Source organism: Protomyctophum bolini (genome assembly GCF_963924005.1).
Source record: "Protomyctophum bolini genome assembly, chromosome: 6".
NCBI lineage: Eukaryota > Metazoa > Chordata > Actinopteri > Myctophiformes > Myctophidae > Protomyctophum > Protomyctophum bolini.
This window is the reverse complement of record NC_137867.1, coordinates 9,067,857-9,091,149: the sequence shown is the minus strand read 5'-3', so window position 1 is coordinate 9,091,149 and position 23,293 is coordinate 9,067,857. Positions and strand designations below refer to the sequence as shown.

Below are 23,293 nucleotides of genomic sequence, written 5' to 3'. Positions count from 1 at the left end.
ATTATATCTGAAACAAAGTCCTGGAAAATGGCAGGTCTGCTGCAACTCGTATTTATTTGGAAACGTCAAACTGAAGAGCTTTCTGTTTGTCGCTGCCTTTCTCTTTTCTCATTAACTGCGCAAGCAGAGCGCGCAAGTATACTAGTTTCGCCCGGGACTCGTATGCACCGTCCCAGCCGTCCCGCCAATTTTGATGCGTATATGCACCGTCCCAGCAAATGACGTAATGCCTTATTGTGCCTGATACGGCAGTGGTGCCAGATTACATACATGTATACATAGGAGCATTACATTTAATCCTCCCGACATTAAAACATATCGTCATTACGTCACCATCGAAAACCAATTACACTCTGGCATTGGGTCCTTTAATCCACATCTTTATTACGTAATCATTGAGAGCTAGTTACTGTACATATAGATTGTGCATTACATTCACCCATTCACACACCAATGCCGGAGGAAACCATGCAAGGCACCAACCTGCACATCGGGAGCAATTAGGGGTTCAGAGTCTTGCTCAAGGACACTTCGACACTAACTCTGGGGGAGCCCGGGTTCAAACTGGGAACCTTGCGGTTTCCATCAGGTCACTACCCCTCCAGAAGCACCCTTAAATGTCTCTATGGAGACCAATCAAACCTGTTTCAGAGGCCTGAAGTTCGTTCCATTTGTGTGGAGCATATAATATATGCAATATTATTGTAGTATTATAGTAAATGAAGGCAGTCTTTCCTTGTTCACTGTTCATACGGGTCCTACCCCCCCCCATGAGACTTACAAATCCCAAATGTTTATAAACAAATCCCAAATGTTTGTAAACAAATCCCAAATGTTTATAAACAAATCCCAAAATGTTTATAAACAAATCACAAATGTTTATAAACAAATCACAAATGTTTATAAACAAATCACAAATGTTTATAAACAAATACCAAAATGTTTATAAACAAATCCCAAATCCCATGAGACTTGGTCCTACCCCCCCGACCATGAGACTTACTACAGGTCAACTGGAAGTGGTCCTACCCCCCCCCATGAGACTTACAAATCCCAAATGTTTATAAACAAATCCCAAATGTTTGTAAACAAATCCCAAATGTTTGTAAACAAATCCCAAATGTTTATAAACAAATCCCAAAATGTTTATAAACCAATCACAAATGTTTATAAACAAATCACAAATGTTTATAAACAAATACCAAAATGTTTATAAACAAATCCCAAATCCCATGAGACTTGGTCCTACCCCCCCGACCATGAGACTTACTGCAGGTCAACTGGAAGTGGTCCTACCCCCCCCATGAGACTTACAAATCCCAAATGTTTATAAACAAATCCCAAATGTTTGTAAACAAATCCCAAATGTTTATAAACAAATCCCAAAATGTTTATAAACAAATCACAAATGTTTATAAACAAATCACAAATGTTTATAAACAAATACCAAAATGTTTATAAACAAATCACAAATCCCATGAGACTTGGTCCTACCCCCCCGACCATGAGACTTACTACAGGTCAACTGGTAGTGGTCCAGTTATACACAATGTTTCTCTCTACGAACTGCGAGAGATGATTAGGTGTAGGTGGTGCCAACAATGAACTCCACCCAATCCAGTCCTAAGTGCCCACTATCAGGCTCCACCCACCTGAGAGGACTGGGCAGAGCATAAAAAAAATTAAAGTAATAATGTAAACAGTAAATCATGAACTAGAAAAAGTGCCCCTCGCGGGGAACAGGTCTCCCCCAGGATAGGAGCATCTTTGGATAAATGTCAAGTGGCATTTCTCCCTTGGCCTATAGTGGGAATATGAAAAATCAAACAGACCCGTCTTGATCACATGACTGTAGAGATCATGTCTACCGATTTGCGTGAGATTTGGATAAAGTCTGAAGGAGTCTCAAAAATGTGTTTTACATAAGTCAGCCTCCTGGTGGCGCTGTAAATAGCAGAAGTGAAAAATGCAGGTCAAAGGTTTTTCCATGGCCTCTAGACCAGTAATAGCCCAACCATGAGGCTGATGTGAACAATTTCAAGTGGCATTTTCTTCCTCTGTCTAGTGGGAATGTGCGTGCAAAATGTCTCTCAAATTGCACTCTGCGTTCATGATTTGAGGCATTGTGTTCAAAACAGACCAATCCTGCAAACTTCTGCCCTGGTTTCTCTGGCAAAATCTGGCAACACCTGCCATCATGCAGTGAGGAGGGGTCGCAGGTTCGAGGTCACTGCAATCCTTCTACGGGATTTATGAATTTGTCCTCAATTCTGGCGCCCCGGCCCGTACACACACGGAGAGTGTTCTGGCGAATGTTCCATTCAGATGGTGTGTTTCTGTTGCCTTCCAGCTTATGTTTGACGTACACCTATTTTATAGCTGTGTTGTTGCTGGAGCAATATTGTCCTTTAGATAGCTGTGCAGGGGCTTGACTGGAACCAGAGACTCGGAGCACAAGGCTGTCTAAACAGGGCTGCACCAAACATGTGATGAACTCGAGCAAAACGGAACGCGGTCAATGATGAAGCAATACCCAAGAACAGTGGCTCTCAACCAGTGGTCCGGGTGTCACCATGTGGTCCAGGTGGTCCACAGCTAAATGATGGAGAGTTGGTAACCAAATGGACCCTTATTAGACCTTTAACTCTGAGAGCGAGTCCATTTGGTTTAATTTTACACTCTCAAGAGGTAAAATATTGTTAAACGTCTGCATTACCTATAATTTACCATAAGTCTATGCAATTAGAGCATGTAACGATTGTTATTTTGATCAACATTTGCCTGCCTGTTATCTCTCCTATGCTACAACATGAATTCAGCATGGAATTGTGGAAAAAGTCTTAACCAACGACAACAAAATATGATATAAGTTTGGGGTCTGCGATGCAAAATCTCGTCCATGGCTCAAATGCTGAATAAATAATGGACCTTGATTAGAATTAGGCTACAGCTGTGGTCCTCAAACTTTTTCAAGGCAAGGACGGCCGGACCCCAAATTGATTTGTACGCAAAGGTTTATGTGGACAGATTTTCGATTTTTTATAAAGTAGCGGATCTACAAGTGACACACTGGCTGCAGCTTGTAACAACAAATATCAATGTGATATCTGTGACACATTCATTGTTTTCCCCCTCTGAATTTCATTACTTTGTACATCTGAAGCACACCGGCAGTACGCCTAAGTACATGAGATAATCATGCCTAATACGTCTTGTGGAGGAAACAATTTGTAAAAAATAAATAATGTAATAATTTGTTATTAGAAGGGTGGGTGCACATTTGTGTACAACTCCTAAATCGTTGTAATTAAGTGTCTGCAGTTGACTGCTTTTTTAGGTATTTTCTAGTCTTTATTTGCACAGCTGGGTGGTAGCTAGCTGAGAGCACATGTGCTCAGCTACTCAACAACGGCACGCACGCACGCACACACGCACACACACACACACACACACACACACACACACACACACACACACACGCACGCACGCACACACGCACACCCACACACACACACACACACACACACACACACACACACACACACACACACACACACACACACACACACACACAAGATCTTAGTGATAAGAACCAATTATGGAGCCTGTAGGTCTGCAACTCTTCAGAGTGTGCAAAAGGAAAGCACAGTGAAAGTGTCTTGCTCAAGGACACGTGGACAGCATGGACCGGCCAGGAGGTGAACCGGCGACCTTCCGAGTTCCAGATGGCCTTAATTTCTGTCCACTAAGCCCCCCCCCCCCCACACACACACACACACACACACACACATGCACATGCACACACACACACACACACACACACACACACACACACACACACACACACACGCACACACACCTGTCACACTCTCTACAGTCATGCGTAATCTCTAGTAATGCATGTCTAGGTTACAAAAGTATTTCTGTAGCATTTTGTTGTCCATCTAGGGGGGTGCGGGGCCACAAACTGAGCAATGACCGGAGTGCCCCAGGCCTCTGTACCAGCTATAGGCCCCCTCCTGTTTTCCCTCTGCATATAGCCACGCATCGTGAGGGCAGAAGTCGGCTATTTTCTGACATTTTAAAGGAGTATATACTAGCCTATAGTTCACACAAAAGAAATCGATCAATTACACACCCCATGAAGCCTTGAATTCATGGAGATTCTTTTTTTGTTTTTGTTACCATAAGAGGTGTTCAATATAGCTCCACGTTGTGAGCTTGTATATCTGCTATTTCTTTACTAGTTTGGTAGTCTTTTTGGTTGGAGAGTACATTCCAGTAGGCGGGGTGGAATGTGAAGGCAGCGGATGTGATGCGTCTGTGTGAATCACTTCACCTCCTTTGACCACTGGGCCTGACTATCTCTCTCTAACCACACATGTGGCTGCAGTTTTTTTTTTTTTCGTGCGTTACTTAAACTTACCAAATACAAGTAAGTATAGTATAATTTGAGAGACAATCTTGTGAGGACTATCTTCCTGGTCGTCACAAGAATAATTGTTGTTTTTATTGTTAAAATTAGGAAAAGTTTCACTCACCCTTTTCTGGATCACAGCCCAAAAGTGATTTTGAGTTTGGTGTTCACGCATGCGACCACTAGCAGTGTTCTGGCTTTGGACCAACGGAACCAACATTAAGAAAGTTGTAACGAAAAAAATCACACTTGTGTGCAAGTGAGGGGCACCCACTGTGGCCTCTCACATTTAGTGACCTAAACAAACATTAAAAGTCCATAGACGTAGCTGTCATATGACTGATTGATTGATTGAATATATTTATTAACAGTTTGCAGAATTACAGTACATTTCAAGCACAACTCAATACAAAGACTGTGAGTGGACGACACAATAAAGCATTATACTTGTTTACAAGATGGTCCACCTTGTTCAATTCATCAAAACATTTAGAGACGTACAAATAGACACTTCTATATAGACAAAGAACAGAACAGGAATTCATCATAAAGGAGGTAAAAGGGGAAAAGAAACTTATACAGTGAGGGGGGAAACAAAAGGGGGGGGGGATTCCGATTTCACGGGGGCCAGTTTCAAATTGCAGCTGTCCGTATAGGTGCCCTTTGAGAGCGGTTTTGAAGGAGTCAAGGGATTCACATGTCTTAATGACTGTTGGTAGGGCGTTCCACATTTTGGTGGCATAGGAGCGAAAATAATCCAGTCCCTTGTTTGTGCCGAATCTGGGTTGCACATGGTTTGTTGCACTTCCTCTGGTGTTGTGGGTGTGGACTTCGTTGACATTAAGGAAGTATCTAGACAGGTACATGGGTGACGTAATTTCAACAGATGTTAAAATGCCGTGACTTGTATCGTGTGTTTTGCCAATCATTTGGGGGTACCACCACTTGCTGTATGCTCACGGCTGGCCCACCACCACCACCAGTATTTGTTTGGCTGCGGACCCCCATTTCATATTTTTTGCCGGGGACCCCCATCACATATTTTGTGCCGGGGACCCCCGTCTCATATTTTGTGCCGGGGAACCCCGTCTCATATTTTGTTGCCGAGGACCTCCTGCACAAAGATTTGAGTTAAACACGCTTTTTAAAAAGATATAAATATATTGCAGTTATAATGTATCTTGGTGGACTTCTGTGATATTGTATTTGGGTGTTTCAATAATCAATATACGTGTAGAGGTTGTTGGGTCTGTAAAAGTGTTGTGTAGTGGTTGTTGTGTCTGAAAAAAATCCTTTTATTCAACTGAAGTGTATTGTGAGTCATGTCTCCAGCTCTTCTCATGCCTAACTCAACTTGGAAAATGCTGTAGGGTGTAGGCTATAGTAGTTATGTCAAGCTGTTTTTCAGTTTTTTTTCTTTTTTATGTATGTTTTTTGTTTTCATTGATTCGTATGTTTTACTGTTGTTTGATTGTTCATTATTATTTGGTGTGTAAAAAAAAATAAAAAAATAAAACCTTTGAATAAAAACAAAGTACCCCCTCCCCGGACCACACTTAAGAGAACCCACTGATCCGAAACACGCTCGTCACGTCCGGCCATCAACCTTGGCTCCGTGGCCGTGATGTTGTGTTTATCTGTGGTGATAATGACAGCCTGATAGATAGGACACCATGGCCTTGTGGACACGCATCTCTTATATACGGAGCTCACTGACCACTGAGCACACACACATGCTGACCGGGCTCCGCTCCTCATCAGCTCCGCTCGTCCTGCTTTCCACTAAGTTAGTTATATACTCAGTCTCATATACCTCCACCGGCTTCAGATTTATAGTTTGTCCAGTTTCTTCCTGAAAGCCAGAAGGCTATATAGCTGCTGCTGAACCTCCAGAACCTGAACCATGCTGCCTGCCACCTTCAAACTGTGTGCTGGGATCTCCTACAGGCACATGAGGAATATGACGGGTGAGTGGCCGTGCGGAGATAGCCTCACGTTGCGATACTATACCACTCCGCTGCGTGGTAAACACATAATGCAATAGGGGCGGATGAAGTCTGGTGGTCTGCGCCAGGCTAGCGCGGAGATAGGGCGAAAAAAGAACCCCTCATAATGTAGGCTAAGACTGTTGCTTTTTTCAGGATTCAAATTCAAAAGTATAGCAAAAGATATCTGATCTAAAAGCTGAACCTAAAACGCAAGCAAATTAAAGCTGTGAACCGTTTTAACTTGTTTAGCTTTATCATTTTAAATGGTGTTTAATGTCATTTATGTTCCAATGCATTCTCTTGTTGTGATGTTATGTTTGATGTTTCTTCATGCATGTGTTTTGCTCTTTTAGATAATATTAATGCCTAATGGCTAAAGTTAAGAGCTGACCAACGCCTTTGAGTTGCTCATTGCAGACGTGCATTAATGTAGGCCTACTACACTAACTACAGGCTATCTGTTCATAGGCTTTCTGTTCATTACATAATGGATTAAAACATAGCCTAATCTGTAGGCTGTCTGTTCATTATACACATAGACACATTAAAACATGTAGCCTACTCTGTAGGCTGTCTGTTCAATATTACAGACACATTAAAACATGTACTGTAGGCTATATACGGTAGGCATGTTTCTCTTCTCTGACTGTTGGATTCTAATCTCCCGGGATTTGGAAATCTGTTTAAAGTCACCGCAGGATGCTTGAACAATACTGAACTGACTTCAATAGCAGCTTGTTGAATGTTGAGTTAGTTTGCTCACTTGTTGAGTATGTGTGTGTACTATGTAGCTATATGGACATTTAATCAATGTGCTCTAACCCAGGCCAACATGTTGTTTTGCCTTGTGTTTACATTAACTATTATGTATTTCCTCATATCCACGTAGGCCTACTGTATATCCCCAGGTTTGTGTTGACATGGACTATTGTTTTTCATATATCCCCAGGTTTGTGTTAACATGGACTCTTGTTTTTCTTATATCCCCAGGTTTGTGTTAACATGAACTATTGTTTTTCTTATATCCCCAGGTTTGTGTTAACATGAACTATTGTTTTTCATATATTCCCAGGTTTGTGTTGACATGAACTATTGTTTTTCATATATCCCCAGGTTTGTGTTGACATGGACTCTTGTTTTTCATATATCCCCAGGTTTGCAGAAGAACGCCATGGTGGCCATCCACCATGAGCTCAACAAGATAGCAGGTCCAGGACCCGGTAACTGGATCAGACAAGTCCGCCGAAGGAGCTCGCTTCTCAGTGAGTCTCAGACTGATAAATATCAGTGTCTGTACTATACACACTACAAAAACTGCTACTGAACTTGGTAGTTGAAACCTTAAACCACTGTTGAGACTGAAAGAAATATATCTGAAAGAAGTTCTGCCCCCTGGGGTGATGTTTATCGGGAAGGGGGGGGGGGTAGCATAACAATCATTTTAACCACTTCATCCGTTTATATGCTGGCTATTCAACAAATAGCAGATCTACAAGCTCACAGCCCATCACGTCGTGCTGCACTGCGAGCTTGTACATCGGCTGTTTTGAAAAATGTAAAGAGGGGAAAAAAAAGAAGAGAAAAACGTTGAATCATTTCTCCCTGGCACAAAACAGGTTGTCCGTGGCCACATACATATTAATCATTCGGGGGTCCTATGTTCTTGACATGAAAAGGTTTCAGAACCACTGTACTTTAATGTACAAACAGGACAGCCACGGACATAACAATCTCTCATTTGTATTGTGTCCGAAAGGCTCTCGCATCCCAGAGGAGGCGGAGCAGCAGGGCTACAGCGAGGAGGAGATGTCCTACATGAAGCAGGGAGAGAACGCCCTGCAGAAGGCCATCAGCATCCTCAGTCAGCAGGACGGCTGGACCACCGAGGTGGAGGCTGTGAGTGGAAATCAGTGTTATATGGAGAACACCTGGAGACTTGATGTCACGTGGACTGCGGTCACGTGTGTCGTGTTTATTATTTGTTATGATTCGTTTTGTGTTATGATGTAGTATAAATATATATATATATTGGTTAATATTATGTATATATTTATATGAGGTAACTGGTGTTATTGTTGTGGTATATTATATTACCGGTACATAGTATATCTAAGTAGACTTGTCATGATGAACCATATATTGGAATAGAGAGCGCCTTCTCCACTCCAGGTTAGCTTGACTGTGTTTTACCGTGTCAGTGACATCAACGAGGGGCCGGCTCTAGTCAGGTGCGTCTGATCAACGCCTGCCTCCCTTATTGGCTGCCGGTCACGTGTCACCCAGTGGCCAATGGGGGTGCGCCGTTGCCTACTTAGTCAGTCTGTGCCGACAGCTCGCCGGGGGAACATCACTATGGTCTTCCTCCGATCCGCTAACTGTGAAAACTACCTTATATTGTTTAAAGTTTAAACCCATTCTGTTGTGTTCCGAACGCCCTTCGGAAAGGCGTTGTTTCCTATTGTATTTCCTTTTGTTTTGATTAAGAGCCATTTACTGTAACTATACTTTTGAATAACGTTTTATTATATATATTATCATAATAAAACCTCGCATTTGATCATGGTTTCCTGTTGCCTACTCATCTTACCCCTAGACATTATATGAGTTGTAACACTTGACATTCAGTAATTGGGACTTATGATCAAAATAAGTCGTGTGTTATCGTGTGTGTGTAAAAAAAAAAAAAGAACAGACATTGCCACAGACACATTTGTCCGTGTACGGTACGTATACGTGGACATATTGATGACCCCTGTTCTTCCATCCTCCTCCTCCTCCTCCTCCTCAGGCCAACGGAGATAAAGTACTGAGTAAGGTGTTGCCTGACGTGGGGAAGGTATTCAGGCTGGAGGTGGTGCTGGACCAACCGTCAGACCGGCTGTATGGAGAGCTGGTGGACAACATGGAGCAGATGGGAGACTGGAACCCAAGCGTCAAACAGGTCAAGGTGAGGAGTCTTGTCTGTCACACACACCGGAATGCAAAGACTCATAGCTGTCACTGAACACAAATAAATACGTTCCAGGCATTTATTACTACAGTCTCTCTGTCAGCTTATTTAGTCTCCCTGATGGCGCTGTAATGCTTTATTATGGGCCTATGGGTCTCATTGCTCGGCAAGGTGCACTTATACTTATAGTTTTAGTCATCATAACTTTGTTTTTATTTAGTTTTCATCAGTGAAAAAAGGCGCCGTATAGTTTTAGTCGGAATAATTAGCACTACTTGTCGCTCTATCTATCTGTGCACGAGGTGGTGTGCGAGTGTGTTTATCTTTTATCCCCACACAAAATATCAAGCATATACCATACTGTACACGTGCACGTTTCTCCTCTGGCGTGCACAGATCCTTCAGAAGATTGGTCGGGAGACCATGGTGACCCACGAGGTGTCGGCCGAGACCCCCGGCAACGTGGTGGGGCCGCGCGACTTTGTGAGCGTCCGCTGTGCCAAGCGGCGAGGGTCCACCTGCTTCCTGGCCGGCATGTCCACCCAGCACCCCGAGATGCCCCAGCAGAGGGGCGTGGTCAGGTATGTATAGGCTTACACACTACCACCACCACCACCGGAGTCCCTCAGGGTTCCGTACCGGTGTGTTTTCTGTTTCCCATCGCTGTGGGGACAGCTGTCGCCAGTGAACATATAGCCACGATTTGCGGTTTTCTGTGACAGATTTCCCCCACAAATTGTGGATGCTATATAGCTGGGGTTTTAGCCATGTGTCAGCTGTCTGTCTGTCTGTCTGTCTGTCTGTGGCTGTGTGCATGTTGCAGGGCAGAGAATGGGCCTACCTGTATAGTTCTGAAGCCCTCTGCTGAGGACCCCACCAAGACTCAGTTCACCTGGTTACTAAGCCTAGATCTAAAGGTATGTACTTAACATCTTTACCTTTTTACTCTTGTCATGGGAAACTGAAATCTATCTATACCATTTTCATTCATTTTAAATGATTTCAGTAAGAAAGTTGATTGTATTATATCTTCGTAAAAATCGATTACTTTTCATGATCTGACGAATTGATTAGTTTTGCTTAATATAACAGTCGGTTAAACTTCTGAATTGATTAGTCGTGGCCTTTTGTGTTGTGTGTCTGTCCTCCAGGGCTGGATCCCCAAGGCCATCATAAACAAAGTGCTCTCCCAGACCCAGGTGGACTTTGCCAACCACCTCAGACAGAGGATGCTGGACAGTCGTGTTTCTAGTCTGCACATGGATCCGATAGCCTGCTGACACTGTACTACTGTGGTTCTCAAACCTTTCAGGCTGTGCCCCCCCGCCTAAAATAATCCCGGTAAAATACTGGTAATCATATTTGAACTGCATCTGGACCCGGGACACCTGACAAAGAACTTGGAATTATAAGAGCTGAGGCATTTACTCTATAGTTTAGTCTCTCCGCAGCTGAATCTGTCGTTACACTGTGTATGAGTTTGTTGTTAGTCAATGGCCACGGGAAGATATTTCCAGGACGTTCAGTAGGGGGTGCGCGCGCGCCGCAAAATGTGCATGCACACACCTTTCCATGAGCAAACTGACACAGGCAATTAACCAGGATAAGGCGCCGATACTGTGATATACAGCATATTTATTAGGCCTAGTAACCGAAATACGTTACTCATAGCACCCCTACTTCCCTCAGCCATTATAGGAATGAAAACACAGACTCACCACTGGAACAGGAGGGCTATTAAAGGAGAATGGTTTCCTTTTTTGCCGATGGGTTCCCAGATTGCATTTAGTTTGACTCGCTTCCACAGATAAATACTGCGAACACCAACACCTTGTGTTATTTTCTGTCGGCTATTTTGATTGGCCACTTTTGAGGCTGTATTGGTTTTTTATTAGTTTTTTTTTAAAGTCATTAAAGATGGAGTGCCACAATTTTTGTATTTTTTTTCCAGTTTTTCATGTGTATATGAGGTGACAGTACTTCATTAGACAACCTGGAGTTGTTTTTATGTGCAATGGTGTATTAACTTTGTATTTAGGGTTTCTTCCTGGAGGCTGAACCCATTGACAGTCAAACGGGCCAATGAAGTAAACAGTAATATAGTGACACCACACTATCAGCCCCTCCCCTAACCCCTCCCCCTATATCATACAACTACAGCTATCACCACCCACCAGGCAAACCAGACATACTTAATGAACTGGTGGGCGTGTCCATATAAAAGCATGATTTTAACAAATACTGTACACCATTGGACCACAGGTTGAGAACCACTGCCTCAACCAATCACAGTCAGTGGGGGGAGGAGTCATTGGCATAAAGGCCCAATCACACTCAGTGGTGTAAAGGAAGTCATTGACATAATGGCTAAATTGTATAAAAAAATGGTTTAAAGAGAAAAATAAAGAACACTCTGACTCTGTAGACTATTTTATTTGAATGTATTTATTGTAAGATCATGACATTATTATTATTATACTGCGTGAAGCCAAATGAATAAAAGATTGATTGACACGTCATTGACTTTATGGTGATGTGTGTTGCTCCTCCCACTGTTTGATTGATTGATTGATTGATTGAAGAATGTATTAACAGTACAGTATAGGCCTACATTTCAAGCACAACCCAATACAAAACTGTTAACTGTGAACGACACCATAAAGCATTACACTTGTTTACAATAGGGTCCACCCACCATGTTTGGCAGTGGTGGAAGAAGTAGCCTACTCATTTGTTCACTTAAGTAGAACATTTTAGTACTTTCCCCATCATTCTACGGTATACTGTGTTGTTTTTGTCGACTAAAACTAAGACGAAAAATGTTCGTCGCCTACCTTTTTTCACTGACGAAAACTAAATGGTAACTAAATGAAAACTAAGCTATGGTGACTAAAACTAAGACTAAATGTATTGACAATTTCGTCAACAGATAAAACAAAACTAGACTAAAATGCTAGGAAGGGACAAGAGATCCAGTATAAGTCATTTTACACTTGGTTGCATGATGAAAATAGTTGGCTATTTTCAGTAAGCGTAAGATCAGTCATTACGACGGCATCAAGGCCCGCCCAAATACCTTTTAGTCGACTAAATCAACTGTAGATTTAAGTCGACTTAAATCTTATGACATTTAGTCGACTAAAACTAGACTAACACTAAAACATTCCAGGTGACTAAAATGTGAATGAAACTAAATGAAAACTATATTCATGAGACTATGACTGAAACAAAAATCAAAATTTGCTGCCAAAAACAACACTGATTCTACGGTATATACAGTGTGCAGCCGGTGCAGAGCAGGTGTTTGGCCGAGCCTGCAGCTCGATGTAAACACTCTCCACTGTTGATTTTGACAGCAAATGTTGATGTTTTGGTCCTTTGAACATATTTTATATTATACCATAATGGTATAGATCTGCTTGCAAAAGAAAATCTAGAAAAGCTTTGCCATATCTGGCAAATGTTAAAGGCACAAATCTTGTATGCCTGGCCTGGGACTAGACCCTGCCAGAACGGAGGAGCTGACACCACCCGTGACCCGAGAGTCCCAGACCACCCACACCACACTCACACCACAAACACACACACACACACACACACACACACACACACACACACACACACACACACACACACACACACACACACACACACACACACACACACACACACACACACCACTAGCACCCAGCTTCAGCTGCAGTCTCACGAGCAAAAAAAACTGTGCTCGACTAAAACACCAACGAAGAAGAACAACGACGACAGGCGCTATAGTTCTGTGGTTCTCAACCTGGGGTCCGGGGACCCCCTGCGGGTCCTTGGCGGGCTTCCAGGGGGTCAACCCATGGTCAACCACATAAAATGGTGTATAAATATCGCATCTAGAAAGCAATTCAATCCATTATTAATTAATATAATTTACAACTAGAAAGAAGAAATCCTAGGAATTTGCCTAATGCCTATCTATATTAATTTTACATATTGTGATGTCACCGTAAATTGTCCAATCAGATGAGGTCAAAAAGGTGTATCCTGTGGATTATAGGTGCACGGAGGTTCAGTTCAACCCGGGGTTGTAATTATTGTCCAATAAGAGGCACCACACCACACTGCAATCATGTGGAATTTGAATTTGCGAGTGTGGTTGCCTTCCCTATCTATACATATTGTGATGTCACCATATTGTCCAATCATATGAGGCAAAAAGGTGTATCCTGTGGAATTATAGGCAGGGGGGGGTGTAATCGTCATCCAATCAGAGGAGAGAAAAAAAGACCAATAACAATAGTCTGTTTGCCTATATCGGCAACCACACTAATAACAAGAAATGATCATATAGTGATATTTGTCAGGTGAAACAAGCTCTGTCTCCGTCTCGCCCCCCCATATTAGTATGAATATTTATATTTTAGTAACGTGCATGTTTGTGTGGCACAACCTCGCGCCTCACGGCGGTTGTTTGCGTGCGCTGTCTCCGTTGTCCCCCCCCCCCCTCCCCCATATTAGTCCGATTATTATTTTAGTAACTCATGCTGGTGTGTCACAGCCTCACGTTAATGGCTTAATGCACGTCGGACCCGCATTTTCAAACGGGATAGCTGTAGTAGGCAGCATTGTAGCAGTGCTTGCTCTCCCATCCCATTGGCCAGAGGTGTGTGTGTGTGTGTGTGTGTGTGCATGGATGCAGACGGTAGGCAGCATTGGCTCCGCCTGTATAGCAGGAGTGCCTGCTGTTCCACCCCATTGCCCAGAGGTGCGTGTGCGCATGGATGCAGACGAGGCAGCCAATCAGGCTATAGGCCATCAGTATGACTAGGGCTAGAACAGGTCGTCTAGTTTGCAGGTGGTTTTGACCTGACAAAAATAATGAAAGTTGACTGGTGGCTGGACCAGGACCACCCAAGTATGGCGTCATACGTCATAGATGGCTGACGTCATGGACTAGCCTCATGAAGTCAGCAAAACACATTGGACCCGCGCCATAATTATACGCCATGAACCTCTCCAAAAGTAGTTCTTCATATCTTAAATTAAAACTTTCAAGAATGAAAGCTGAGAAATGTACTATGACTCGAAGACACATTTTAGCATTAGCAGATATAAATTGATTTTCGAGCCTCAACTGCGCCCGCCGTCGACAGCTGTCCGATGGGAACGCAAGAGGTGGAAAGGGATTTTGTGGATGTGGCGAATGGCCTACTGAGCAGGTGTCACATGCACCATGTATGGGTGAGGAGGTTGACGGACTGCGATGCCAATCTTCTGTTTGACTAGATCTCAAGGAGGAAGTTCCAGATTACGTCGCTGTCCCGACAGCCAGGAGGACCCACACACAACGTTCAGTCTGTCATCGACTCCCTGGCTCTCGACTTCCTTCAGACCAGCCTGTCGCACATCACAGGGGAGAGTATTGTCAAGAGGGGACGAGCAGTCCATCAAGAACCTCTTGGAGATCTTCGATGGCCTGTGGGAATTTCTCAACGAGATGTGTGACAGAGAGATAGCCGACGAGATGGTCGACAGCTGGCTGTCACAGAATGGACTTTCTACTGGAGAACTGGGGTCTTCAAGTGAGGAATCACCAAATGACCCCAGTTCTCCGGCGGTCCCTGTACAACTAACCTAGAACCCCCATCCGTTCTGTGACAGCAGTCTGTCCGGCAGAAGACCGGGGTCTTCCAGTGGACATTCCGCTGGCATCCCACCATTCATGAACACCGATGACATGGGATCACTCGATGAACTTGTTGGGCCAGGGGACACTGCGTTCACATTCACGGCTAAAACAAGTAGCAGTGAATGTCCCTCCCTCACCTTTCGCCCCCTCTGACCGCCTGGACTGCCAGGCAACTCCACAGAGGGAGCCCTCTTTACAGTCCTTTACAGACCTCCACGCCAACAGGTCCACGCCCAACAGTCCAACGCAGCCCCACACCAGTCAGTACCATCCAGACAACAAGCTCAGTCATGACACTCGGAGGAGGAAACCACTCCTGTCACTACAGAGAGGTCAAGGCGAAGTCCCCGGGACAACGCACTACTGCAAGATGGAACAGCTTTCCTCTATCCAGGGCCACTCACCTGTTCTGAGTGAGACTTTTGCCTCCAGTCAACAGAGACCCAGGCAGTGACAACTAGCCCACATTCCCCCAGCTCCCTACAGAAGCCCCCATCAGAACGTGGCCCCCAGGAGGGCTCTCTTCGTAAGCCAGTCAGAAGTGCACTCCACCCAGCAGGACACTGGACAGGCCACGGCGCACAAGAAGGCCCCTCTCACCGACAGGAAGAAAGCCCTCACAACTACACCCCAGCAGACAGCAGGACACTACAAGGAGCCTCTGTCGAGCAAGAGCTGCACAACATGTCTGATGAACTAACTAGCGACTGACAACCTCGACCAAATGGACACTGGCTGAGAAGAGGAGCTGCACTCCCACCAGACCCACCACCAGACAGTGTCATGGAGTATCACAGGACCCCCGGACCACCACGGTGCATCTCAGCTTCAAGCCACTCACCGCTCACCGTCTCCACGACGGGCGCATCGTTCCCTGGGGAGCCCCCCCCCCCCCCCCCCCACACACAGGAGACAGGAAGCCAACCACATGTTGCGACAAGATCTACGGACACGCGAAGACAGTCTCATAAGATACAGTGAGCCGGTGAGTACGGCCTACGAGGAGGAGCTGAAAAGGGGAAGCGCACACTTGGCCGAGGACCAACTGAACGCCCAGGAGCGGGAGTATAGAGAGGCCAGATTGAAAGACATGTCCCAGACCCACAAACTGGCCCCGGCTAAAAGACAAAGTTGTCGATCACCACACACCAGGCAGGCCACACAGGGTCGCAGGCAATATACCTACCCCAGAAAAACTCAACCAATGAAGGTGAAGGAACATGACCTCCTCCTATCCCTACTGGAGGAAACCCCCAATCTCCACATCTCGCCCCATACCCTGGGCCATATGTGGGAACAGCAGCTGGAGCAGGTGGACAGACTCCATGCCATCTCGTCCCCCCACAGACACCATCGCAGCATACGGGACTTGGAAGAAGCGCAGAAGAAAAATGACCTTATGGAAGACATAGCCCGCAAAGAACAAGAACACAGCAAGCGCCTGAGGGACTTCAAGCAGAGTTTCCAGCAGCAGAAATCAGCACAGAACAGACTTAAAGAACAGAAGCAGCAGGATATCAGAGCCAAGAAGTACCACGGGCAATTCCACATGCAGTTCCGCGCGCACCTCGTGCGGGAACGCACAAGGGAGGAGAGTATGTTTCGCAAGGTGTTTGAGGAGGGCCTGAAGCTGCAGAAGACTCAACTGCGGGAGCGGAGGGCCCACGAAAAGGACCTGCAGCTGCAGCACCGGGAGCGACACCAGGACAAGATCATGTCCATGGAAACCTACTACAAGGACCGGCTCTCGTTATTGGCTGAATCTCTTGCACAAGAAAGGAAAGATATCGATATTAGGAAGAAGGTCCAAGAAAAGACTCTGTTCAAGATGAAGCGTGAGCTTCGTTCCAGGATGGACCAGGAGATCGGCGAGCTGCAGAAGATCATGATTCACAACGACGAGGACGACTACGTCCGAGATATGGAGGTCGAGAGGCTCCGTAACCGCATTCAGACGGCCTCCTTTCAGTTCAACCACATCGCAGGTCTGCACTGACCCCACAGGGGCTGCAGTGCATGGCTCCGGGGGTAGAGCAGCCATCTTAGAATCCGAAGGTTCCACATTCGATCCCCTGGCTGTGTGTAAATAAATAAAATGCCACAAATGAGCGTATACAATTTTAATCACACGTTGAGACCCCTTTAAACCAGGGGTCCTCAAATGTAAATCCACAAAGAAAATGTTCAATAACTAACGTCAGTCTAACTAAGGTTAGTCATTAAGCTGCTTAAGCTGCTTTCGATAAATGTGTGTTTTTATACCACAACGAAGTAACATTAATAACTGTAGGCCTATAAAGTATATGTTGTATGTTGATTTATGTAATTTATTCCCATTAGCTTTTTTGTTTTATTTTCTTATCGTTTTATCACTAGCCTGTTGCTGCAATGCCTGATTGAATACTTCATTGGCGGTTTGCAAAAACCAATACAAGGTCTGTTAAATTATTTTAAACCCAAGAAAGCCTATGGCTTTTACATGCTGTCATGTCGTGTCTATAGGCATGTCAAACATAATTTGAGGAGGCTATACATTTCCGTTATTGCTCACTTGCCCAGGGACTACAGATGAACATTTATATTACTCTTCTGACACATTTATACATGTGTGAAAACTGAAATATTCACTGATGTCCATTGGTTAAGTAATAAATAAATAAATAAATAAATAAATAAATAAATAAATAAATAAATAAATAAATAAATAAATACAAATAAATAAATAAAAATTAATATCCCAGAGATTACAAAATAATGCATATCAAACTATGGTTGAAATGAATGATGTTGCTCTAGCTGTCTGCCACACAGTTTGTCACTTTTTTGTTTGTTTTGTGAGAGGACGGAAATGATCATTATTTTTTTCCAACTTTTTTTTACATTTTGAAAGTTTCTATCTATCTCCTATCTCCTGGCCCACGTTAGGTTCGGGGAAGCTTCTCTGAAACTGAGCCGTGTTGGAAACAAATCCAGAACCTATATGAAATACTTTAATTACACCACATCGCATGGTTCAACCTAATTCTTCAAAGAGCCACCTGATTAACCAACCCAACCTATAGCGCATTGCAGTGGCCATTTTGTAGTGCCACCATTTGAAAGCCCATTCATTCTGTCCATGAGATTTCATAAAATATTTATATTAACACAATTTCCGCCGCATTCTGTCCATGAGATTTCATAAAATATTTATATTAACACAATTTCCGCCGGGATTCATTAATAACATGCCAGGATATCGCCCCGTTCAACCCTTATTTTGAATATCCAAAACACTGTGACATAATGTCAGCTTAATGGTGTATGTGTGTGTTGTCTCTATAGGCCTACTGGATGTTATTGTCTGCCTGGAGCATGATCAGTATTGGCCGGCGCCATTACTACGACCGCCAGGCTCCATGCAATAAGCGTTGTTTTGACCAGAAATGCCGCCTGGGAGGGGCATTTGGAGACTAAAGCGACTGAAAGCGTGTGTGCGCGCGCACAATCAAAGATGGCGCAGTCCACTGTCTAAGCTAACAACAGATAGCCATCCGAAGCTAATGTGAGTAGCCTTTCCACTAGATCGAATCAAACACATTTATACAACTGAATAAATGTAGGCTACGCATTTTGGCATAGCGTCGCTTCCCGAAAAATAACGGAGGCTACGTTTTTTGGCGTAGAAACGGTAAATTATTTCAAGCCTGGAACCAAGCCATCTAGAACTCCTGGTGAATCATGACCATAAATCATTTTGTGTGAAAAGGTTTGTTGAGATAGTGCGGGGCGCTATAGCGTTATACATCATCATACAGCATCTCATGATTTGAACAACTGCATTTATGTGATTGGTTAGCCGATTTGCTCATCTACATACATTTACATACATTTTCCCTTCATTGTCAATGGCATTTCATGTTTGTGTTGACACAAATTTACGTCATAGTTGGCGGACATTTGACCTAATTTCTCCTTTCATTGTCAATGGCAAATATGTGTGGACAAAAGCTGTATAGGGTCTAGCACACTCATATGAAGTGAAGGGCGCCTGCCACTGCCCACTTTGACGTTATTGACAGAGTGGAAAGTGCTGAAAACGGGGAGGGCCTGCTTAAAGAAAACATTAAAAGTCAATAGACTTGGTTGCCACATGGCATCACAAGGGAAAACCAGACATTTGAGGGGATAGCGAACTCTCAAAAATCACACTCGTGAAGTGAGGGGCCTTTGAATGAATAGGCTTTTGAATTGTGGCACCACAAAATCACTATGGGCCGGGGGTGTGGGACTGGCCCACATGGTGTGGGCTATGCCTTATTGGCTTTACACACTGGCCAACCTTTGTGTGACGTTTGTGTGCCACTGTACCAATATAAAATGTCTGTGCGTGGAATCTAACTCCATCCTCTTACAGAGCGACGCTCACACAGCTGTGTTCAACCACGACAGCGTTGGAGTGAGTCCCCTTGATGCTGTGCTGGGCGGTGCATCTCAGAGGACGACCGAAGAGGGAGCACCACGCTGCAGTGGCGGTTGGGCACAAGGTGTACTCGTTTGGAGGCTTCCATAACGGGGAGACCTACCGCTACGACGGTCAGATCGAGATGCACATCTTTAACACCGTGTCGTTGCGCTGGGTCAAGTTGCCGCCCGTGACAAACGGAAGGGGAGAGCATCCCCCCGAGGTTCCCTCCATGCGCTATGGCCACACGGCCGTGCTGATAGAAGACGTCGTCTACATCTGGGGGGGCTTCACGTACACGGGCGAGTACTGCAACGTGCTCTATGCGGTCGACGTCCACGACCACGGATGGTTCCAGCTCAGGACGTCTGGGTCCGTCCCAGAGGCGAGGCGAGGACACTCGGCCTGTGTCCTGGCGAACGTCATGTATATCTTCGGAGGATTCAACATGCTGACCAGATACACTAATGACATTCACAAGTTGGACGCCACGACAATGGTGTGGACTTTAATTGACACGCGAGGCACTCCCGCACCGGCTTCGTCATGTCACTCTGCCACCATCGTTGGGACAAGGATGTTTGTGTTCGGGGGCCGAGGGGACCAGTTCCACTACAACAAAAACGCCAGCGTGTTTGACACGGAAACAAACCGCTGGATGAGCACACCGTCTGTACAGCTTCTCCCAAAAGGACGCGGGGCACATTCAGCCTTTGCCTACAATACAGAGCTGTACATATTCGGTGGTCGCAACTTTCTTCTGGACCAGAGCTTCAATGATCTGTGGAAATTCAATACGGAGACCTTATCATGGACGAAGGTCGAGCCCAAGGGGAAAGGCCCCTGTTGGATGTCTAGGATGTGCTGTTGCATGGTGGGAGATCGCATCGTCCTCTTTGGAGGCTACAGATACACATACACGCCCATTACAGTGGAGGATCTTGAGGACGAAGATGACGGCGAGGTGTCTGACATGTACATCTTGGACTTAAGTCCCGGCCTGAAGACGTTGTGCAAGCTAGCGATCATTCAGTATGGTCTGGAGCAGTCGGGACTCCCACACGACATCAGGTGGGAACTGGCGGCCATGTCTAACAACGGCAATAGAAAAGAAAGATGGCTATAACTCCAGACAATGGAGCAGAAAGGAGAACGAGGAGGATGTTGTCTCCCTTCAAAAGGATCCCTTCATTCAGATGTGAAAGAAAGCAGAAGGAGAATGTTGTCTCCCTTCAAAAGGATCCCTTCATTCAGATGTGAAAGAAAGCAGAAGGAGGATGTTGTCTCCCTTAAAAAGGATCCCTTCATTCAGATGTGAAAGAAAGCAGAAGGAGGATGTTGTCTCCCTTCAAAAGGATCCCTTCATTCAGATGTGAAAGAAAGCAGAGCACAGGAATGTGCTCAGTTGACACCGTGCAGCCCAGGAACTTATCAGCTGCAAAGACGAACAGTTATGGGGAGAGTTCAATAACTAAAGACGAACTGGGGAAGGAAGAGGGGAGAGGAACCATTTATGCAAAAGTGGAGACCTTTGGGTGTTATTGTGTTTCTTTTTTTATTAATTTATAGGATAGAGAGAGAGAGAGGGAGGGAGGGAGGGAGGGGAGAGAGAGAGAGAGAGAGAGAGAGAGAGAGAGAGAGAGAGAGAGAGAGAGAGAGAGAGAGAGAGAGAGAGAGAGTTTGTAATCTTCAAATAGCGGAGACTGACACACGAGAGCACAGACCATTTTGGGGGGGGACGGGATCGTGTGTGCTGAATGTGTTGCAGAATGTGTGCATGCATTTCCACACGAGTCACGATACATGCTCAACTGTTCTGGCCTGCATGAAGTGACATTTTACCATGTCTGCCCATAACCTATAGAATGGGGTTTTTTATACCCCTGCACTATAGCGCCTTCTGGGAGACATTGCTGGAGGAAGGCTTGTTCTTTGCATGCCTAAAATGTCGCTCTGTGAGCTATAGCTGTATATCAGCTACTTTTAAATGACAGATACTTAATTTTGGTCCATCGTGTACTGCTTTTGCATGCAAGACAAGTGTATTTGCTCACACCCTTTATGTCTATTATATCATTTACACGCTTAACCATATTTTACACTTTGGCTATTTGAAATGAGTGTGACCTTGTGTTTAGAGTGTCTGCCCTGACCCCTGAGACTGGAAGGTCAGAGTTTGATCCCTGGACGGGCCATACCGGGACCCAGTGCCTCCCTGCTTGGCACTCAGCATCAAGGGTTGTATTGGGGTATGTCCCTGCGACAAACTAGCGTCATGTCCAGGGGGTGTACCTGTACATCAAGCTGCCTCACTCTACATAAACAGGGGAGGCTCCTGCCCCTATGGGCCTCATGGCTCAGCAAGGCGTACTTAATACTTTCTACGGAGCGGTATGAAGCGAAAAGGAAAGTTCGGAAAGTTCCGCCCATGACCACACCTCTAGGCGCAAGTACGGGTGTCGGCAAAAAAGATAGCGGGTGATGCATGGACGACAATACCATTAAGGGACAGAGAAAGCTCCTATATTCGTAATTTTCGGGCCGCAGCTGAATTGTGGGGCCGCGCTGCGGGTAAAGTCGGAGACAAAAATGGAGCCCAAAATGTTCCACCATGCACTGCATGGTCCCTATATGTACGTTTTGTCAGTTAGTATAGGCATTGTAGGGGTCAACCTCAAACAAATTGCAACAGAAACTCTTTCAACTTCTTTTGTTTTATAAATATGTTAGTAACAACAAGTCCTAAGAAATCCCAGTAGGGGAACACACACACACAAAGATGCTAAAATAGGTGATGGTGTACCATTTACAACCTATATAGGCTAAAATTCTGTTTTAAGTAGCATGTGACGTGTCAAACTAGGGGGTTTTCATGATTGTGAATCCTCCTTGGGCTAAAAACATCCATAGCCGTCATCACAAATGTGGGACAAGTAACTACCGGTATATAATATGGCCTTTAGCCCAAGGAGTGTTTTTCGTGCAAAACAAATGCTTGCAATGGATTCAGAATCATGATAAAACCCTAGTTTGAAACCCTATGTATTATTGGCCTTATTATTATTATTATTGTTATTGTTGTTATTATTATTATTATTGGCCTTCAATAATGACGCAACACATTGTTTAGTGACCTCAAATCATCCTGAAGTGAAGCCGTATTGGGATTTTGAGTGGCCAGTGCTTGAGAGAGGAGTATTTGTGTCATGCTTGTTACAAAGTGAACAATTCTTATGAAAATGTATGAGTGGGGAAAGTGAAAAGTCTTTGGCATAACGACCAAACCCATGGCAAATATATAGGCAACGTATAGAAAGTTGGAAACACTACAAGGAAACACTTAGTTAAGGTGTACTTCAAAACAATACAAATAAAATAAATGTTTAGTATAGGGCCTACTCGAGCAACCACTGGAATTGGACCATAAATATCCAATGCCATTTAGTTATTTTAAATTGACGGTGGTTCACATAATGATTCAAAAGGCCTTCTTGTTGCCTTGAGTGTGATTCTATCGTGGCTGTCGGGTGGAAACCTCGTATGCCATATGTCTCACGTTTCAGGAGATGAAAACCGGTGTTCCAAAGGATCCAATGTAGATATTTAGTCACACGCTCTTGTTAATACTTTTCATTGGTTTCATTCATCATTGGTTTCATTCATTATTCAGAATGTTGTAAACTCATGACATATAGTGAAGCTTGTAGATCGGCTATTTTCTTTACTACTTTAAGACGAGGCAGGGCACTAATTTGCAGAAAAACACAAGTTGAAATATGTCGATGACAAGGTTTATGTCCGACAGCATAACCCAAAT

At 44.5% G+C, this 23,293-nt stretch overlaps 2 protein-coding genes and 1 pseudogene across 3 annotated transcripts; all 3 read left to right on the top strand.

Annotated features, from left to right (window-relative positions):
* Positions 1-6,320: 6,320 nt before the first annotated feature.
* star (steroidogenic acute regulatory protein) lies at positions 6,321-10,635 on the top strand (the record flags this gene model as incomplete). Its single annotated transcript, XM_080765663.1, has 7 exons — positions 6,321-6,384; positions 7,560-7,667; positions 8,162-8,301; positions 9,194-9,352; positions 9,752-9,936; positions 10,179-10,272; positions 10,507-10,635. 7 exons carry the CDS (start codon positions 6,321-6,323, stop codon positions 10,633-10,635), a joined length of 879 nt encoding a protein of 292 aa, XP_080621789.1.
* Positions 10,636-14,036: 3,401 nt separating this feature from the next.
* LOC308316876 (centrosomal protein of 95 kDa-like) lies at positions 14,037-17,028 on the top strand (annotated as a pseudogene). The gene is made up of 5 exons: positions 14,037-14,045; positions 14,630-14,966; positions 15,202-15,292; positions 15,509-15,718; positions 15,992-17,028. The product of its transcript is annotated as a centrosomal protein of 95 kDa-like (transcript).
* A 2,455-nt stretch (positions 17,029-19,483) lies between these two features.
* On the top strand, positions 19,484-20,602 carry LOC308316875 (kelch domain-containing protein 3-like; the record flags this gene model as incomplete). Its single annotated transcript, XM_080765662.1, has 1 exon — positions 19,484-20,602. One exon carries the CDS (start codon positions 19,484-19,486, stop codon positions 20,600-20,602), a length of 1,119 nt encoding a protein of 372 aa, XP_080621788.1.
* Positions 20,603-23,293: the final 2,691 nt, after the last annotated feature.